Source organism: Taurulus bubalis (genome assembly GCF_910589615.1).
Source record: "Taurulus bubalis genome assembly, chromosome: 14".
NCBI lineage: Eukaryota > Metazoa > Chordata > Actinopteri > Perciformes > Cottidae > Taurulus > Taurulus bubalis.
The window spans coordinates 18,136,019-18,156,164 of NC_136602.1; the positions used below are offsets into that span (position 1 = coordinate 18,136,019).

At 44.1% G+C, this 20,146-nt stretch overlaps 1 protein-coding gene across 1 annotated transcript in view; it reads right to left on the reverse strand.

The window, feature by feature from the left end:
* lyst (lysosomal trafficking regulator) overlaps nt 1-20,146 on the reverse strand; it is a 38,020-nt gene that overhangs the window by 5,006 nt on the left and 12,868 nt on the right. Inside the window, exons 6-38 of the mRNA XM_079229852.1 lie at nt 19,205-19,346; nt 17,033-17,244; nt 16,838-16,904; nt 16,317-16,426; nt 15,287-15,656; nt 15,039-15,195; nt 14,752-14,925; nt 14,496-14,656; nt 13,574-13,764; nt 12,679-12,924; nt 11,484-11,657; nt 10,685-10,834; nt 9,878-10,015; nt 9,593-9,791; nt 9,374-9,499; nt 8,000-8,624; nt 7,114-7,294; nt 6,482-6,651; nt 6,120-6,350; nt 5,796-5,962; nt 4,624-4,776; nt 4,335-4,496; nt 3,847-4,038; nt 3,528-3,739; nt 3,229-3,438; nt 2,600-2,776; nt 2,343-2,419; nt 2,041-2,229; nt 1,624-1,769; nt 1,432-1,528; nt 1,230-1,291; nt 977-1,032; nt 735-887 (exon numbers count right to left, since the gene is read on the reverse strand). Coding sequence (XP_079085978.1) covers nt 735-887; nt 977-1,032; nt 1,230-1,291; nt 1,432-1,528; nt 1,624-1,769; nt 2,041-2,229; nt 2,343-2,419; nt 2,600-2,776; nt 3,229-3,438; nt 3,528-3,739; nt 3,847-4,038; nt 4,335-4,496; nt 4,624-4,776; nt 5,796-5,962; nt 6,120-6,350; nt 6,482-6,651; nt 7,114-7,294; nt 8,000-8,624; nt 9,374-9,499; nt 9,593-9,791; nt 9,878-10,015; nt 10,685-10,834; nt 11,484-11,657; nt 12,679-12,924; nt 13,574-13,764; nt 14,496-14,656; nt 14,752-14,925; nt 15,039-15,195; nt 15,287-15,656; nt 16,317-16,426; nt 16,838-16,904; nt 17,033-17,244; nt 19,205-19,346 — 5,877 coding nt within the window. The remainder of the gene's footprint in view (nt 1-734; nt 888-976; nt 1,033-1,229; nt 1,292-1,431; nt 1,529-1,623; nt 1,770-2,040; nt 2,230-2,342; nt 2,420-2,599; nt 2,777-3,228; nt 3,439-3,527; nt 3,740-3,846; nt 4,039-4,334; nt 4,497-4,623; nt 4,777-5,795; nt 5,963-6,119; nt 6,351-6,481; nt 6,652-7,113; nt 7,295-7,999; nt 8,625-9,373; nt 9,500-9,592; nt 9,792-9,877; nt 10,016-10,684; nt 10,835-11,483; nt 11,658-12,678; nt 12,925-13,573; nt 13,765-14,495; nt 14,657-14,751; nt 14,926-15,038; nt 15,196-15,286; nt 15,657-16,316; nt 16,427-16,837; nt 16,905-17,032; nt 17,245-19,204; nt 19,347-20,146) is intronic.

Consider the following 20,146-nt stretch of genomic DNA (forward strand, 5'->3'; position numbering starts at 1 on the left):
GATAAACCAAAGTAGAGGACAAATTAAAACGTATCCAGTAGTTGAAACATTAAACTGAAAAACATTACATATCAGTCTAAAATAGAGATGAATGCACAGGTAGAAATGATTATGTCTGTTCATCCAGGAAAGCTTTTTGTGAGTGCACAAACAATCAGAGGACAGAACAGATGATCAGTTTGGCCTCCATGTGCTGAGCACGTCTTTACTTCCTTTGATTCTTCTGGACTGGAAATACTTGCTGTAAAACACAGACTTGCTTAAAAGTCTGTTGTCCAACAATATCATAACACTATTTCAGTAATTTACAGAAGTGTTTTTCCTCCAAGTATGCCAGTACTGAATCGCATCATCATGACTGATGGCACAGAACACTACAGAGCTCTGTAGGTATCAGGGGCAGAATACCAAAAAGGTTTCAACAATTATATTTCTTCAAGCGTGAATTTGTCCTTTCATACTTTTTTCGTCTTCTTTGAGCATCACTAGGCTCTTTCATCTCGTCATTTTCATCCCAGTCCATCCTGCGTAGCTTCATTTTTAGGATGATAAACCAACTCAATTCTTTGCAATAATTAAATGAAACAGCTTTAGGAAAAACACTAAAACCTCTACTGAATGCCGTTGATAAAAAAATATGCCGACGTTCATTCCAGCATCCTGAATAGCCAACTTTCCAGTCACAACATGTCGCCCTTCATTTTCGTTCTGAGCGACCCGTGTTTTCGCCTCACCTTGGTGTTGTCAAAGGCTATCAGCAGGGTCCTGCCGTTGGTGAGGAATATCTCCACAGCATTGTCTCTTAGCTGCCACCAGCGCTTGTGCACCTCCTTAATTTCCTCGTACGTCCAGGAGAAAGAGGGTGCCTCGGTCTCCCCATGAAGGCTCTGTCCAAACACATAAACACATCCGGTCTTGAGTCGCCCGGCGGTAACTCTCTGGCAGAGAATAATCCTGAGCAGACCTCTGGCTTTACCTGGTTGTCATGAGCATCAGCAGCGTTGTCCTCCACAAAGTACATCCCAGACTTCCCTGTGACACAACGCAGGGCGAGTGAGATTTGGTGTATAGAGAACAAAACAAACTAAAGCTTCCCCCGCGGATTAACTAACAAACAGGGCAGAGCAATAATCTTGTGCGCCTCAGAGAGAGCACATTACTCTTTGTGCCTTGTGACCGGCCGACTCTATTATGCATGGAGCAGCTGTGAGAGATGGTCAGTGTCTTACCCAGAAGTAGCTCCCCTGCTGTCTCTCTGTTGGGGGCCACGCTGATGCACCGCCTGGTGAACCTAAGGACAAAGAGACATTTCTCAGACAAGAAAAACACCATCTGAATAAAGCATAGGCACTCATCAATGTAGCACTAGTTGATGAGCACTAGTTGATGCCTTACAGGCAGGAAGAGGGAGAGAGGGATGCAACATTTTACCTGATGGGCTCGCTGGTGGCTTTGTCTTTGACAGTGGAGGAGAAGGAAGAGTGAGTCTTATCCTCAACCAGGAAGGACAACGGTGGCTTCACTGTGTCTTAATAAGACATTGAGGTTAGAATAAGAACACTGAAGACCGACACACGAGCACAAGACAGAATGTTACCATACTGAGGAAAAAGGTTTATTCACCTTCAGACTTGCGCCTGTCTTTGAGCAGGTATTTGTTAGGAATGGTGAGGTAGCATCTCTGTAGCCGCCTTCGCTCCCGGTTTGGCCCTTCGGTGGGATCCAGCTGCCACGACGTTGGGTAGAAAGTCTGGTCGTACCAAACCGCACTGAAACAGACATCAATGTCCTCTCAAACGGTTTGTCTTCTCATATCAATACAAAGGTAACCTCACCGCATAGCGGTAGCTACCACTGAGGACACCAAGGTCACGTCCTCAATATTGTTGCTACCAGCAAGTCAAATCTTTTAAAAACACACACACACACACACACACACCTAAATGTTATACCTGATAAACATCAGCATGTCAGTACTGTCACTTGTGAATATGTTAGCGTGCTGACACAAGCATGTGAGAGATAGACGTGGATGCCTACCGGTCATGCGTGAGTTGCTGCACCAGCTCCTGCCAGTGTCGGCTAGCGCTGAGGTCCGTCTTATAGAGTCCCCTGATGTGCTGGATGACTTTCTTTCTCTCCATGCCTTGACGCAGAGACACATTCTGAGTGATGTCAGCTGCAATCTTTGAAATGTCCTTGGACTTTCCATCCAGCCTTTGGAGGAGACTGCAGAGAAATAAAAAAAATAGTAGAGTGAATAGAAGCGTGACATGATTGTTCCCAATATTTTCTTGTACTGAACATCATCTCAAATCAGGAAAAAAAAAGGTCCTACTCACTTCCTCTGAGTGTTGGTCATTTTCTTTTCCCACGCAACTTTGCTTGTTTTCGCTTCTGCTTCATACTTGATTTTTTCCTGTAAGAATAAAATGAAGTAAGCAAGATGCATAAGCTTAATTTTCCGGCTAAAAAGAAACCTGACACTTCATGGACAACCAAGCTTTTCCACCAGCACAAAAGTAGTCATACTGCTGAACTGGCTTATAAGACTTATATAAACTGTTAACCATGAATGTTTGCCATTGTAGGACTTCACCTCTTTTATGGCCTTGAGCAAGTCTTGTTTGTGTGGACTGTTGGGTGGGATGCAGCGATGGCCACAAAGCTTGAGCGAGGTCATGAAGACACCCACGACATTCTGCTCGTCTTTGGTGAGGCTGTCCTTGTCATCGTGCAGCATCTCATACAGGTACAGTGACAACTTTGGTCCATGCTGAAAGAGAGAGCAAGAACATAACACCGATAAAGCAATTTAGTTTGTGTCTGAAGCCGGTCGCAGACAGTGATGGACAGGAAACGAGTCTTATCCGGCTAGTTGACCCTCAGTGAAGCCTGAGAGGAGGACAAGTGAAAGACTCCTGTGGGGATGCAGGGGGTTGCTGAACAGCATGAAAACATCTATCACAGTAATTTTAGAGCCAAAGCCTGACAGCTCCTGGAAAACATGTCTGTAGGAGTGAAAATGACAAGCAAAGCTAATATACTGAACTCTCATACTTTCTCCTGGATCCAACACAATTTCTGCATTAGGAATGTTTCAATGACCAGATATACATAATTTTTGGTTTTAATACTTGGCAGTGAGTAAAAACCAAATTGGCATGCAAGATGACAAATAGATGAGTGATAGATTTGAATTTAATGAAGCATTTCCTTCACACTCACCTCTAGACCCGGGCTGAGGCTCTCCTTGAGGATATCCAAATGTCTGGGATCAAACACAAACTCCAGCGATTCCTTCCTGTCACAGAGGGGAAGCGCGGGGCTGAGCGTGTGCACAAGAAGCCGGCCGATTTGGACCCGGAAAGTGTCCCGACACGACCATAGGATTCTTCGCCACTGTTGATGTGGGGCTCCTCCTCGACCCGAGCTGCCCTGTGAGGTCACAACCATTGACACCAGGTCTCACAATATATAGCAATTAGGACTTTACAGCGAAAAAAGGGATCTCCGTGTCATCATACCAGGCTTATTTTGATCCCGTCCATCATGAGTTTGAGGATGTCTTTCTGAAAGCTCTTCTTGCTGGCAGGCGGCAGGACGAAGGGAATGGGAGAGTGTGAGCGAGAGGCGGGGCCACTCTCGTCCTGCGGATGATCCCCTGGATCTGGGGTTAAAAACGGCTGGTCTGGAGATTCGGGGATATTCAGCAGGTCAAATAGGTCCTGACTTACATCTGAAATGGGAGATCGGACCCGGGATTAGACAGCGAATTGAGTTTACGCTCATGTGAGAAAACAGACCAGATTAGAATAGATAAGTGGGAGGAGTTTTTTTTTTTACCATGGTAAATTAGTCTGTTGACAGCGAGAACCACAAGCCTCTGCAGCCGTTGAACGAACTCGGTCTCGCTGGCGCGAATGGGGTTTTCCTGGCTCATCCTCCGCTGCATCATCTGGTTGAGCTCATCACTGGCTACGGAGCGCATCCGCATCAGGAGAGAGTCGGTCTGGGCCAGAGAGAACCGGCGCCGGCCTACAAGCACACATGATGGTCACTTTTATTGTAAGTATAAGCACATATTCTTTCTTCCTTTCAAGTTCAGAGTAAGGTTTTGCAAATATCCCATGAATCATAACTTAACACTGATTTAGTTAGGCATTCAAATCATGCACACACACACACAAAAAGGCACCAGTAGCGCACAAGGGTACTGGGCAAGTTAACAACTGAGGTGAGTGCAGGGCAAAGTGTGAGTTCACAGCAAAAACGGGAGACACGCCCCATGACAGTGGAGGATGATTTCCACTGTGGACTACAGTCTGAGCTACCTGCGTCACAGTGGAGCATGTAGGATGGAGCTCCAGTGGGGGAGGGGAGGGGGGAGTCCTGGGACAGGAAGCTGAAGGGAGGGGAGAGGGGTATCTGGCCATAGGAGCAGTAGTGCTGTCTGGGGATGCGGGGAATAATGGAGTCTTTCATGGCAATGGAACCTTCAGATCAGGACGAGCAATCAATAAACAGACAGGTGAGGGTGGACAAGGGAAATGCCGGGAAACACATGATGGTCAATTCTAACTCAAAACAAGATTTCTACTGGTGCATCAGTAGGACACTCACCCGCAATGCTCTTGCGCTTCTGATAGATGGCATGATGCGGAGAGCTCGGTGTATTCACAGAGCTGCTCAGCTTCTGAGGTTCCTGATTGGCCGTCGTCTTTATGAACTCAATCGCAGACTGAAGGACGCGGAACTGCAAAGCCACAGCCATCTCTGGGAAAAAATAAATAAAAGAGACGTGTTAGAAGTTGACCTGATGCGCTTCATGAGCGACTGACGAAGAGCTTCATGCAAGAATCACACACACAAGTTCATTTGTGGCACATACAAGTGATTTGAGGGAAATGTGGCATTCATCGATATTACTGTCCTTAGAATTATATTTTAAGCCTGGCGTACTACTCATGTACAGAAAGTCCATATTGCTCTATAAACAAAAAAAAAACACTTATTCTGCTTTAATCTGAATTCATTTTGAATTTAAGCATGTTAGTCAAATCCCAATTTATTTTTTAAATATGGGTCATGGCAAATCACCATCAGTGAGATGTCCTTCATGGTTAGACAAGAGATTCAGACCATTCTTCTTCATTCACGTCTCTTTACGGTTTCACAATGACACAGGGTTGACGGCTCCCTTACTGTGACTGTGATACTACTAAATGTGTTATGTTTTTAATCTGCTGATCTTAAATTTGTTTTACTCTTGGGCAACATTTTTATCACAGAAGCTTTCCCACAAACAGAGCATAAAAGGTAGCCGTACATAACAGTTTGGGGTAGTGGATTACGTCAATGATCAAATCTCACAACACGCACCTCCTCACGAACTGATGACATCCATCAAGTTGGCCCAACGAGGGCAGGCAGCAATAGTCAAGCATAATTACTAAAATGACAAACAACCCAAAACAAAGTGTGCCATGCACAGAGCCATAATGCCTTTGTAATGTTTCTGTGATCACAGAATGATTTTATCACAAAAGAAATAAGTGCTAATGGGGAGAGATACATCTCAGAGAGCAAATTTATGGAAGGATGGAGATGTGAGATATTTGTTAAAAGTAATTTTTCTTTCTCAAATGAGTTTCCACTCGGCAGTTGTAGATAATGAATTTTCTTTCTGCAGCAGGCATTGACAGCTTGCCATCACGCAGAACTGCAACGCATAGTAGATGACAACACTGATGGATTTCGCATGCGTATTGTTTTTTTAGAAATCCAGCCCTCACCCTGTGTGCGACGCATCTTGCTGGTCTGCATGAAACCCAGCAAGGTAATGAGGTCTTCAATGATGCGGAAGTACTGGGACCCTGAAGAGCTGCAGGAGTGGATCGTCACAGCTACCAACAGCTGCTGGATGTCACACACCAGGAGCTTGTAGTCATTCAGGGGAATACTGCAGAGGAAAAACAAGAAAATATGAAGCACATGAATCTACCACTCGTATACGGCAGAACAATGAACAGCGAGAGGATTATTGATTCAATTCAAGACTAAACCCATGAATCTATGGAGGTGTTTGAATGGATAGTCCTCTGTTCTGGCGGCCGTACCCGTTCTCCATGCCATTGAGGGTGGAGAGGGTGTTAAAGAGGACGTAGAGCAGCCCGTGGTCCAGCAGGATGTCTGCCAGCTTTGGGCAGGCGTTGAGGAGCTGCAGCAGCATACACAGGATGTTGTGCACCAAGGAGTTTTCATACAGGGAGTTCTCAATAAGACCCAACACTGGGATGATACAGCGCTTTCTGAAAGGCGAGATATTTTCCATTTCTTCCAGGTCCAGACTGGAAAGAATTACAGAAGAGAGAAATTGTGTCAAACACACATTTTCATACCGCAGACAATCCTATGCATAGTACTCCGAGATAAAACACTGGATGATATAGCTTGAACTGTGCATTATCTCTGGACTCACTCTTCCTCCAGGCCCACCGGCCGTCCGAACAGCATCTCCAGGAAGCATTCGAGGAGCCCCTGGCTGCCCTGGTGGATGTACAGCTGGTTGGCCAGCAGCGAGAAGCCGTGGTTCTTCAGAAATTTCTCTTTCTGCTCCTTGTGGGCTCTGCTGAAATATGCATCCAGCAGCTAGGGGAGAGGGGCAGAATAATATGACATAAAGGAACAGTTCCAACACTGGCAATATAGTGTGATACTTTGCTAACACGCTGGCACCGATTGTATTAAATGTTTAGCACAAGCAATTAATGGAAGAGTGTTATGTTTTGTGGCACTTATTTGCTGTCATGCTGAGTGTTTGATACGACTCTCATGTCTCTATGATAAATACTGCCAGCATACATTGTCGTAGCTTAGCATAAGGACTGAAAACAAGGGGAACCAGCAAGCCCTGCTCTGTCCAAAGGTAACAACATCTAACAACAGTGCCTTTAAAGCTCCTCTAAGATGTAAAAGTGAAATAATTGTGATTTGGAGATACTATACTATCGACCAGCATCAGAAGTGCAGTAGAATTTAGACTCCTGGAGCTAAATTAGATCCTCCTACATCACAGTGTCCAAGACTCATCGAAGAGGATACTGAACCAACCTTCATGACGCCTTGCTGGATGAGAGGCGACGAGTGGTTGACTAGGACGATGAGAGCCTCTGGCTGGATGAGTTTGTCCATCACCTCCTCAAGCATGAGGTCCGGCAGCAGCAGCAAGATGCCCCTCAGGAGGTCATAGAGTCCGCAGCAGATCAGCACCAGGCAGTCCTCAGTGCCGGACCTGAGAAACACAGCGTAGAGTTCAGTGTTGACTTACGAGCAGCAACCGCTCGATGAACTTCTGCTATTAGCGCTCAGAATTACATGTTAATGCTAATATCATATTAGGTTATACAGAATGTGAATTTGCTTACAATATTTATTGGAGGTTAGTGTCCTGCAGTGTGAGGTGTTGTGTATTGTGTGAAGAGAGCTGTTCAAAGTAGTGATGTTTGTAATCAGCACTGCTGGAGTTGATTTTTGGTGATAAAACAGGATTACAAGTAAAAAACATCTTTTATTTTATTTCCGATGAGCCACCCGCTGACTGGCAGGTAGAAATACACTGAAACGGTCACTGCAGTGCAAATCATTTTCAAAGTTGGAGGATTATTAGCATAACCAAATGCTGTATTTAGATTATGCAAATCCCTGCACAGCTCCTCTTTATCGAGCAAAGTGGTCCATGTCTTTATCTTTTTAGGAGTTATGTACCAAAACAAAACTCACAAGGACATGCAATTAGAACAAATGTTGAAAGAGACAGTCAGTGCTCCCTACAAGTCATTTATAGAGCCAAATTTTGGTATGGGCTGACTTTATCAATACTATAATTGTCACGATACTGAGCATTCAGTTGTAACATCCTGAGGGTATTTGTATTTGTAATACTGTATGTGACACTCAAACAAGCATGCCTTGCCAAAAGGGTAATTGGGCAACATACCCGTCGTTGGACTCGGTCTTGCTGTGCGTCCTCTCGTAGCCAGGAGAGTATGTGTAGCTCTCCCAGTCTTCAGGCATGGAGCCTCGGTCAGCCGAATTGGGCCAGCGGCCGACTGCCAACGAGCCGTTTGGAGCTGGGAAGGCCAGGCCCAGACTGGCCAGATTGCTGTGGCTCCGCTGGAACGATTGGATGCCTTTCAGGCTGTCTGGGCGGCGCGGCGCCTCATCGCTAGCCCAGTCAAACCTGTCCTCAGACTCTGCCACCCCAATGCTGCCCTCTGCGAGGCTGTTCACCTCTGCCGCCTCGTCCCGCTCCTCCTCCACGCTGATGGAAGGAGTGCACAGGGCTCCTCCCTCACCTGAGTCCTTAGACTCACAGATCGTCTTGGCTGATTCACAGCTGCTCAGAAGCTGCTCGTCAGCTCCGCCCTTCTTGAGTGTTTCTGTGCTGCCGAGAGCCTGCTGAGTGGCGAGGGAGACCCCGTCACCTTCACCTGCCTCACTTGAGATACCGTGTCCGAGTCGAGGCGTCAGCAGAGGGGAGGAGTACGGAGACGGTGCCAGACTAGGAAGGCGTAACGACTGATTATCACCTCCATGCTCAGGGGAAGGAGCATGGAGATGGCCTGGAAAAGAGAACAAAACGACTCAGCACTTAATACATTATTAGACTTTATAACTGAAGGCTGCAAAGGGCCTTATTTACATCTTCACATGCAGACGTACTGTACAACACTTGTAGAGCAAATCGTAATTTTAAGACTTATGGCTGTGATGGCAGCTCAGAATCCTTGATTACTTTACAAAACTGTACAGTTGTTTGTAGTCAGTGTATCACAATGTATTGTTGCAAGTATCACAGCCAAATGTATTCCATTTATATAGACCTTTCATGAAGCATAAAGTGCTTTATAAGAAATCAAAGTAATAAAAAAACAAAAACAAGGTTATGACCACAAAGAGGTTAATTTTAGGAAAGTAAAGTATAAGTAAAGCAGATTAAAAAGGAAAAATGTCATACTTAAAAAGATATACAAAATGAATACAATAATGAAGAATTACTGTTATGAGCAGAAGTCAGATTAAATCTTTTTTAGGGCAGAAAACTATGAAGATTGGAGGGAGTTTCACAAATGCATAATGCTCTAAGTAATGGTGCTTACATTAGGTACTTACTTAAATAAAACTGGTAACAGAGCTCTAAACATGTGAAACATTTGTGTTCCTTGGTGGTTGAGGCACATACACTCTGCTAATCTTCCTTTGTATAATGTAATTCCACAGCAACACACTGAAGGTTTGCATTTAATCCTTCACAGTGTTGGATGCCTTGGAGTGCTTTAAGGTTGGTGTAATTTAGTTGAAACAGCTGTACCTTCATGGGGAGCATCAGTGAAGACAGTTGGGGAGAGTGACACAGAGCTGCTGGCAGACTTCCCTCCACTGTTGGAGTGTCTCAGATACATAATGGACTGCACCTTCTCCTGGTACAGCTTCCCATCTGACAGATAAAGAGACATCAAAAGAGTTCAGTGCGTTCAATGAATGGCACTTTGATACAGAGGTGCTGCTTTCAACTGCCCTGCCTCCTCACCGATGTGCAGTGAGAAGTAGAAGCTGGATGGAGTGTGGCAGACGTAGGTGTTGGTAGGTGGGTGAACAGCCAGCAGGAAGTTGTAGATCAGTTTGAGCAGGTCCATGTCCGGAGGGGACCCCAGAACCTCCTGGATGATTTTGACGAACGAGAGACAGACTTCCTGTGGGATGGCAGTCAGATGCTCGTCCCGATGCTCCTTAAGACAAATGTAATGTTTTCAGTAGAGTAACAGTCTCTGAAGCGATAACGTGCTATTACAGCACCTTTATGCATGCAACCTACCTGTAACACCTGGCAGGTGAGTAGGAAGCGGTGCACCACCTCAGCCTTGAGGAACTGACGGATGTTGAAGACCTGATAGGGGTGGTGCACCCTGATGAGGATCTCTAAGGCAGCAAGTAGTGTTTCCCACACTCCACACTGACGGAAAACAACACAGACAGAGAATGAGTCATGAACTGGTTCTTCATCATCTATATATATATTTTGGTTGAGAGTATCGTTATGCTTTTGGCTTCTTTGAGTCCATCAGTGTTTCCACCCCAACGTTTGGGGTTTATTGAGGAAAGAATCTCTGTGAAAAATTGTTTAAACCTCTTTATTACTTTAAAATCCTTCTTTTTTTTTTTTTTACGTTGTAAAAATCATTGCTCCAGAGGTGTATTCATTTATTACCAGCTCATCATTAGATGAGTTTTTTTCCCCGCCTCATCAGGAATGGATGTTAATAAATTAAATGACCTTGGGAAACTAGAAATGTGCAGATTCAGTAAAGCTATTCAGCATTAATGCTTTTCTTACTATTCTGTACTGCTGTATTTTTAAGTTTGATTAAAAAAAAACGATATAATATAATCTTGTAAATGTAGCTCATCTAGAGTATCAGTTTATCCGCATTGTAGTTTTACTTCACATTTAAAACATAAAAAAAGGAGAAAAGAAAGTCTAATTTTAATTTATGATAATTACCTCGCAGTTGGACATATGACTGATTGTCTTTGTGCGTACTGTGTAATGCATGTATCTTCTGTCATGTTTTGTCTGATTTTATTAGACAATCATAATTGATCCTGTGATGTATGAGTTCACCTCGGCCTTGGCCCAGATCTTCCAGTCCAACAGGACGTCTGAGAGCAGTCTGATGTCCTGCACCACAGCGATGGACTCCGTGTCCAAACGGAACTGACCGCCGTCCCCCAGGATGAGGATGGGTGCACTGCAACATCCATCCAGTAAAGTCTAGAAGGACAGAATATGGCCACCGCATCAGAAACACGTCTACAGTGTTGCTAGAATAAAGACACAACTGAACATATAATAATCACCCCAGAAAGAACAGCATCCCAGAGAGTCAATAAATCATCCATGAACATTTTTGGACCGCTTATCACTGACCAGCTAAACTGCAGTGGTTATAAATGTTACAGCCCTTTGGGTCGCTGGTCGACTGAGCGAAGATAGAAATTGGCATTCTTTTTGCAGCACAAATAGAAAAAAAACAACTGTAACACAGCATGTTCCTTTTATTATAATGATTATGAGTGTTTAATATCACTGATAGGTGCTGTTCTGTGCTATAAAATACTGTGTGGAAGCCTAAAGTGACAAAGGCAATCAGTGGTTCTGTCTGACTCTGCAGGAGCTCAGCGTTTCATCAAGTCAGACAGAATCCATTTCAGCGCTCCGCCATCACACAGCTCAATTACAGACACAGCCAGAGGGTCAAGTAACAGCAGGGTCACCAACACCGGCTCAAGCGGCACCGGTGCGGTCGGCGAGATCAGATTCATGGCGCAAAAGAAACAAGTGTCGGTGATGCTTATGTTTTACTGCACAGATCAGAGGTTGTGGCTGCTGGAGACAGCAAAGAGTTCAGGGTGTGACTCACTTTGAGCATATGGTATCCCACGATGCATTTGGACTTGATGAGGACCTGGTGGATCATGGAGTAACCATGGTAACAGTCCATTTCATGGATGCGGTGTTGGTTGAACTTGGACAAAGACAGCAGCACCTGCAGGGCCAGAGCCTGGGTCTTCTCACAGTCACTCAGCTCCACCGTCTGGACGCCGCAGACCCAGAGATGAGCGACAGAGGGACAGAAGGATACAGTCGAAATGTGAACAGTGCAGGTCGGAGGTCCCAAACATTATTTTACACTGTTCCCGCTACGCTTATTATGTTCTCAAAAACGCACACACAAGCCCAATATCAAACTTTGTCTGTACAATTTACCTTAAACTATGATCCCTACTGGCAAGAAGTAACAAGTGCAGAAAAACCTATAAGTTTTTCCTCATCCTACACATCACTGATATAATTAATTAGGTCACATTGTCTGAATCAGATGAGTGACGTAGCTTATTAGTTCAAACATAGAGCATTTATAAATATTAATAATCAAGAACAATGTCCTTGCAGCGCTGGTCATATGGCATCAAGCACCTTCAGAAATTGGAGTTTTATAATTATTCATAATTAATGAACCTGCCAATTATTCATTTGATTAATTGATCAATTGTTTGGTCTATAAAACATCGCTATTCAAACATCAGTGAGAAATGCCAAACATAATTTCCAAGAGTCCAATGTGACAACCAAAATCCCCCAAAACAAAGATATTAATTTACTATATTGTTAAGACACTGAAAAGCAGCAAATTCTCTTTGAGATTTAAAAATCTGTAATCATTAAATGTTTGGAATTTCTGCTTGAAAATGTATTTAAATGATTATTCAATATAAAAAAAAATGGCTAAACATTTTCTATTGGCCAACTAATCTAGCACTATTAAACTTGTGTGTTTATGACCGGGGACATTTAATCCGTTCCTTCTTTGTGTCGTTTGTCGCAATGAATATGTGACGTTATTATGTACATTGTTCTACATTGCTGAGAGGAAACTTGCTCTTAAAATTCGCTGAATGTTTCTGGTTTATTAAATCAAACCGTCGCTTTCCACTCTTTGGAATACATCCATCTAAACATACAGTGTTCCAGAAATATCCCCAAAACTAGGAATGATGACCTCTCTGACTCAGCGAGGGCTCGAGCTCCATAAAAAATAAAATAGACTGTCCTACCTGCGCGAAGAGGAAGACAAAGTTTCCTGTTCCACCGATCTTGTGCAGGACGCTCTGCAGGCCATGCGTCTCAGTGGGGAGGAAAGCTTTGAGAAAGTTCGGCTCCAGGGAAACACTCTGCACTTCCTTGGAGCTGAAGGGCCGCTGGGTGACGACCGTCTTGGCCTGACCCTTCAGTCTGATTACGGGCTCATAGATGGTGTAGACCCGAGGACTGCTGGGCGCGTACACTACTGCCAAGCTCTCCTATTCAGGAACACAGTCCACGCAGTCATTATTTCCAGGCAAAACTTTCATCCTGTAACTTTTAATTATTACGTTTGAGGTATTTACGGTAGTAAATCTTGTTGAAATTCAATTAGATCCAAGCAAGGAGGCTCGCTAGCTTAGGACTACAAATTCTAGCTTTGGATTTGGATCTTGTTTAGACTTTTTTTTAGAGCATAACAGAAATTATAAAAATGTGGAGGGGCAATCATTCATTCTTCTCGTCTTACTCCCTTATTTTAAAGCAGTGGAGTTATCAACAAAGCCAGTAGTATTAATGGAAGGAAAACTATTTTCAGTCTCAATGAAAAAGCTGCAGCTTAACTGTAATTGCTTTGTCCATTGGGGGAAAAATTACTTCTTACTGTGCAGCATCATTAATGACCGCTAATTGGAACAGCACACAACTCATACACCGTGAAATGAAACAATATATGAGACATAGGAGGGATTTGCTACGCTTATAGAGCACTTTGATCACAAAGTACATGGACAGGGTTCACCTGCAGTGTCAGTCTGCATTTTATCATGCAGAAATTGGTTGAAACAGTGACAATAAAACACTTTTATTTCATTTTTGTGTGCCCATTTTGTGTTGAGTTAATGCTTCACATAAACAAAGACTTACAACCAAAGCTGTTGTGTCCACGTCCTTATTCTTCATCAGAAGCTCCCGCACATGCTCACACTTCAGGCCTTCCAGAGTGACAAACTTAGAGACTGTCAGATTGGGCTTGCCATACTTGCAGGGCATGATTGAGGTGAGGTCAGGCCCGCTGGTGTAAAGGTACAGTGCCTCCTCAGATCCTATTCTAGATCCTGAAAGATGGAGGCAAATAGAGTTACAAATACGAGTAATCTCCTAATGAGGCAAACGCAGCAAATGTCTGTTGTTACGGAGGCACGAAAACAGAATTGTGGAAAATCTAAACATGGAAAATCAACCCCATGAGTAAATGACTCATATCATTCCATCAATAACCAATGCAATAAAAATAACATATGATGGGACGCAAAGCAAGACGCCATGGTACACCTTGATGTTTTATTTCTGGTTTAATGAAACTTTGATGAATCTCACGGTCCTTCTTTTCCCAGAAGAAACTGCAACCTACGACAGCAGAGAGGCTAAGCTTGTGGACAGACATCAGACATCGCAGAGAGGCAAGCCATTCACAGCCACTTAGAGGCAACAAGAGAAGTACTCAGTGAGCCTCCCGCGAGAATGCTGAGAATCTACAGCAGCATCATCATACCAGCAACGGCTTTTTACAGCCACTAGACTAGTTACGCTTTAAAAATATAACTGCACCACAAATCATTACTGTACATTTGTGTACAGTAAATGCTGCTCATGAGAGATACGTTGGTAATCAGTGCAATGTGCCACCAGGGAGCAGCACTGAGGTGGAACAGATTAAAATGTATAAATGATTAAAACAGAATGCACATAAGAATGTAGCAACATGATGAGCGGCCGTCTGACATTAAGTGTCTAAGAGTTTATAGAGATGTGATTCCAGTTAGGTAAAGAAGACAGGAGGTCCTACCATTGAAGAGAAGCACAGTGCCCATGCTCCAGCGTCCACTCTGCATCAACAGATCCTCAGAGGACGACGAACAGTTGCCCAACATGCAGAAGGTTTTGTTGCTGTCAGATGATAAACTGGATTTTCTTGGAAGGGTGTAGTCCAAAGACACCTCACATTTCCTGAAACAGCGAGCATGATAAATTAGGATTAACGTTCACTAATTTACCAGATTGAAAATAAACTGCCACAGTCTTGCTCTTGCTATCTTCCTCACCTGATGCCGCACACCCAGACAACCACACGGCCATGGATGTTCTTCTTGCCCTCTGGCTGCTGGCTGTAAGTGAGGCCCAGGTGCTGCCACTGCCCCACTCGGATTAGTTCCTCCCCAGAGTCCGCCTGCGCCAGCAGCCCTGCTTTTATCTCATCATTTGGGTCTATACAGATCCTGGGGGAACAGCACATTACAGTAATTCAAGGTCCATAAACTACAAATACTTGAGAAATGGTAGCCCATTATTCACACACATCTTTGAGACTGTAGTCCATGCTGGAGCTCACCTGAATGTGAGAGAGCCTGTAGAGAAGTCTGCCCACACTTGAAGCATCAGTGCCTTGGAGCCCATTGACAGAATATGAATGAGATTTTCCTCTAATAATCTCGACCCAGCCTGAGAGGCGCCATGGTGGGACTCAGCTGCAGGAGCGTTACTCTCCTCTGGAAAACAACGATAAAGAAAACTCAAAAAAGTTCACTGATTTATGCACTTCAAGCATCTCAATGTCTCGGTGAAGGATCTGTGTCTCACCCTTGTCTTTCTCCACATCCTTCTCCTCCTGCTCTGCCACTCTCAGCCACATAGAGGCACTGAAGCCGCTAGCCATGTGGGGCCAGCAATTCTGCCCTACGAGGGGCAAGTGGAGGGGAGCGATGTGCCAGGGAGAGGACCGGAGGTGGCTTGGTCTGACCTCGGTATCGCCCTCCCTGCGCCCAGGAGACAGCTTGCCCTTCCAGAGCAAACCAACACTTTTCCCTCCGGCAGCCCCATTTTGTCTGGAGCCAGTGGTCACCCCTCCTGGGGTCGAAGCCCCAAGTATTATGGGAAAGGACAGGAAATGAAGAGGTTCTATATTCACGTTGGCTTCAACGATCTGTAGGATGCCTTTCAGTAAAATCTCCTGCAGGCAACAAAGTAAAGAGGGAGTGAGAAGGACAGTCTATCATTTTGATAATGAAAACACTAGATAATCTCTAAATAAAGTGAAGAAAGTAAACAGATTACTAAGCAGTTTATTTGATATAACAGTGTGATCCATCTAAAATAGCTCAGCATTAAACCTGTGATCACACTGAGTCTTGATAAAATGCAGCAAAACATACTTTTTAAAATAGAAAATCCTGTGAAGCCGTACGAAAAAAGGAAAAAGATTCATAAGTGACAACTGTAGTCACTGATGTGTCTCATTTTCAAAGACGTAAAACCAAGGTCACATGTCATTTTGTTCACATGATTAAAAATAAACCCCTCTCTTCCCTTTTGGGTTATTGATGATCTCTGCTGCCGGATTCCAACACCGTGGTAATAAATTGTAGCGTCACATCTGTTCTGCACACGTTGGTGTTTGTTGTATATAAAGTGAAGTGGGCCCGTCGAAGTATTATGTGTTGATGAGTGTTAAAGAACCAGGAAGTGAGAAGAGAGTGTGACAGGAAGAAAATTAAGTTTTTGTTCCTGCTGAAAAATTAAATGGGCAGACAGTTTAATCATAAGATATCAGTGTCAACACCCTGAGCGCAAGCTAACAGTACATGTGTGGCTGATAGAGTTAGATCTTTACAGTAGGTGGGGTCTTCTCCAGGAAGAGGCGAATCAATAGAGCCAGTTCCTCCGCTGTGATTCGCTGGCTCACCATGGCAACCAGCAGCTCCACTAGCACAGACTGGCAATCTGAATGTAGACGAATGAAGAGCAGATTACGTAAACAGTTTATTTACTTGGGCATGAACCAGAACACCACGAGCAAAAACCCAAAACAGCGTCACTGCCTGCTTTGCTCTCAGCTAAAAATATTAAACAAAAAAGGCCACAGACACATGACAATATATTACAATACTAAATAAGATAAACATACATTCTCTATATGATATCAATCCATTGTTTACCATTTTTCGCAAGAACTCCGAAAAATATTTAGACTGAGTATGACATTTAAACCCTGGGGACCCTGTTGAAATGTCAACAGCAGGGGGACAAAAAACAGCAAACTGGGTGGACACAATTTTTGCCTTGAGATGTCACACATGAATAACATCCTACACTGTCATATAAGATAAAAATAAGACAGAAGAAATAACAAACCTGTAAAGGAGGGGTCTGTTTGGCTGAGGATGCTGTGAAAGCCAGACAGGATGGTTTTGACTCCTCCCTGTGCGGGACAGAAGGGACAGAGGTCAGGCGTATTCCTCAGAGCACAGTGGAAGAGAAAAGCAAGACAAACGAAGGCTGCTGAGGCGAATACGAGTAGTACAGAGAAGAAGAGGCGGTCAGTCGGACCTGGTCGTAGAGCAGGGCAGCATTGTGGTGGTTGGCGTGTACTGCACCCAGCAGGCTGTGAAACACATGGCTCAGAACCTCCAGGTCCGGGGAGCCGGCGGCCAGCAGCTTCAGCTCCATCGTGCAGATCTCCGGGAAGAGCAGCAAGCCGCCCCTGGGCCCGTCCCCCACCGCCGCAAACTCATACAGCACAGCAGACTCCACCTTCACGCCTAAGAGAACCGCCACACACACGACGGGGCAAGATCAGAGACACAACAAGAGACTTGCACACAGACATGAAGAGACGGAAAACTTCAAGCTGCCTGGCACGCCATGTTGCCTCAACATCTTCACGATCCACAGGCGTTCCTCGCTTCAGCTCCAGCCTCCCATCTTGAAGGCAGCACATAAAAATGAATTAGCCTCAGTCCTGTGCTCAGCAGCCTCAGAGCAGCATAGGACTCCCCCTCATGATTTACAGGAGAGCAGCCCTGCAGCTTCTGGGACCTCCTTTTATAACGAAGCTGGCTCTCCCTCCCTGTGCACAGCGACACAGTCTGCCTCCATCTAACGCTCCAGATCTAAAGTATACTGCAGTAAATAGACAGACTGCCATCCCTGAATAACATTTTGTGAAAACATTCTGTGCTTGTGTTTGGGCCCAAGTTGAATTGAATTGCAGTAAACCACCAGTTTGCATTTAATTGTCATTTTTCAATATCACAGTTGTCTGCAATAGATTATTAAGACACCTGTAAATCAAGCAAAACCCCTTATAAATAAATACAATACTTTATTTTAATTTTTTTTAAAGCATTTTAAATAGATCATTTTATTTAGTTCATGACTACAGCAACTAGCTGGCAGTGCTTACTTCATGATGGTTTTTTAATTGAACCAGGATGTCCAACGATGAAGAGACATCGGCGGTTTCATGAGAGGAAGAACACACTATTCCTGCCGGGTTGGGATCAATTCAATTATAAGTCACTCAACCAAACCAGAGTTGCTGATTGTTGGAACAGTGGAAAGACTAACAGACGGATACATTTTGTTTCTGTTCAGCTTGAATGGAGCTTGTTTTATGATGAGTTAACAAGGCAATTCATAAGCCTGTTGGTGTTCGGTGTAAAAGAGGAACTGGAATTCAGAAGGTTGTATTTTTTGGTTTAGGTGTAAGAACATCTCCTTTATTCTTTTATTGCCATTTTGTGAATTCATTGTGTTTCTTTATCAGAAGCAGCGAACTCGCCACAATGCATCCTGGTACATGTAGGCACAGCTGGCACTGCTCCACAGCAAGAGAGATCAGCTTTCTTGGTCAATATAGCAAGCACTGGGAAATGTTTTTCTCCGCGTGGACTACATTCACCATCAGCACTGATTAAACATCTATAAAAAAGGTGGCTAATTCTCCCTTTCGGATTCACGGTTTTCCAGGTTGAATACGATTTCCAGGAAGATAAAGTCTCCATTTTACGGGGACTTAAAGTCACAAGATCCAGCTCATGAGGCCACAGAGTGTATTTGCCTGCAGTTGTAAAACGTAAAACAATGATTGTATTCTGAGGGGATGAAAAAGGAAAAAGGCTGCAATGAGGCCACGTTCTTAACCGGTGAGACAGAGGCCTGTTTCTGCTATGTCATATGTGCGCAATAGAAACGAGCCACTTGTTATTGCAAAATATCCTCTGCGGCAAGCCAAAAGGAGGATGTGTGTTTTACACTGCAAACTTCTTAAAAACTATGACGCTGTTCAAACACACAATCCTCCAGTAAATACATTAATGAATAATAATTCAATGCTTGCGTTGAGGGATAAATTCAACAGTGGGAGAAGCCAGATTTCCCAAGGCTATAAATCAGCAGGTTTAGAGGTTGAGACTTCTCAATCCATCAAGATTAGTCTGTTGACATTTATCTCAAACAAAAACAAACGTCGCAGAAGACGGAGTACATTGAGAAAAAGAGATTTAAAGCATTCTTAAAATAATCCCAGAGAAGTTTAAAAAAGAAAAATGTGCAGAGGAAGACTTAAAAAGTAATGCAAACAACATAAGTAGTGTTCAACCAGCCAGAGGCAAGATCATTAGGAGCAGTCAGGTGTGTGCAGTAGCTGTGGATTCTTAAAAGAGGAGTCTGTGTGTGTCTGTGTGTGTCTGTGTGGCTTGACAGCAAGTGTGGACCTACCCTCTTCCTGCTTGGCCATGTCCTCAGGGTTGCTTTCACTGTCAGCGTCGTAGCCCTCCTCCTCCCCCGGGGGCTTAACGCCACAGCTCTGCACCTCGTCCACCTCCTCGGACAGGTCGCCTGCTGGAACCACCTGGAGCTTCTGATGGAAACAGAGTGAGAGAGGAAGAGGAAGACAGAGGAGGGGAGGTAAGAAAAAGTTATGAACTCTAATCCCTCACAATCGAAATACAACAAAATCATCGCCCGGTCAAGCTGTTGGTAAGATAACAAATATTTCACAAGAGCTTACCCAATGCGGTTATTAAAAAAATGTTATGCCAAAATATACTAAGCATGACAAGCAGCGGTCCGATCACTAATACGGAAAATAAACAGCAAACAAAATGTTTTCAAGTGGTGAGGGAAAAAAAGTAGACGATTTTGGTCATGAGACAAATATCAGCTGATTTGCTGGGCACTCGCACAGCGCCTTGACGTGAGCAGTCACTCACACACACACACACACACACACACACACACACACACACACACACACACACACACACACACACACACACACACACACACACACACACACACACACACACACACACACACACACACACACACACACACACACACACACACACAGTTAAAAGAATAGGCTTACTGTAACACACACCTCCACTCCTTTCAGCATAATGCCAGGCAGCTTTCAGTGAACATTTCAAAGAATAGTCCTTCAATGGACAAACTTTGTGGTGGAAGACTAATCTTGGAGCTTCACAGCACATACTTGTTATGGTTAAGTGAGCATCACACTCTGCTGGGCTCACGGAGAAAGAGCTAAGCTCTTAGGAAATAGGTAAATCTATTATATAAAAAGCTAAATCCTTCTGTGTTGGAACAGGCTTAGTCAGACAGGCATTTTAAGACTTGTGAAAAACACATTGAAGGCTG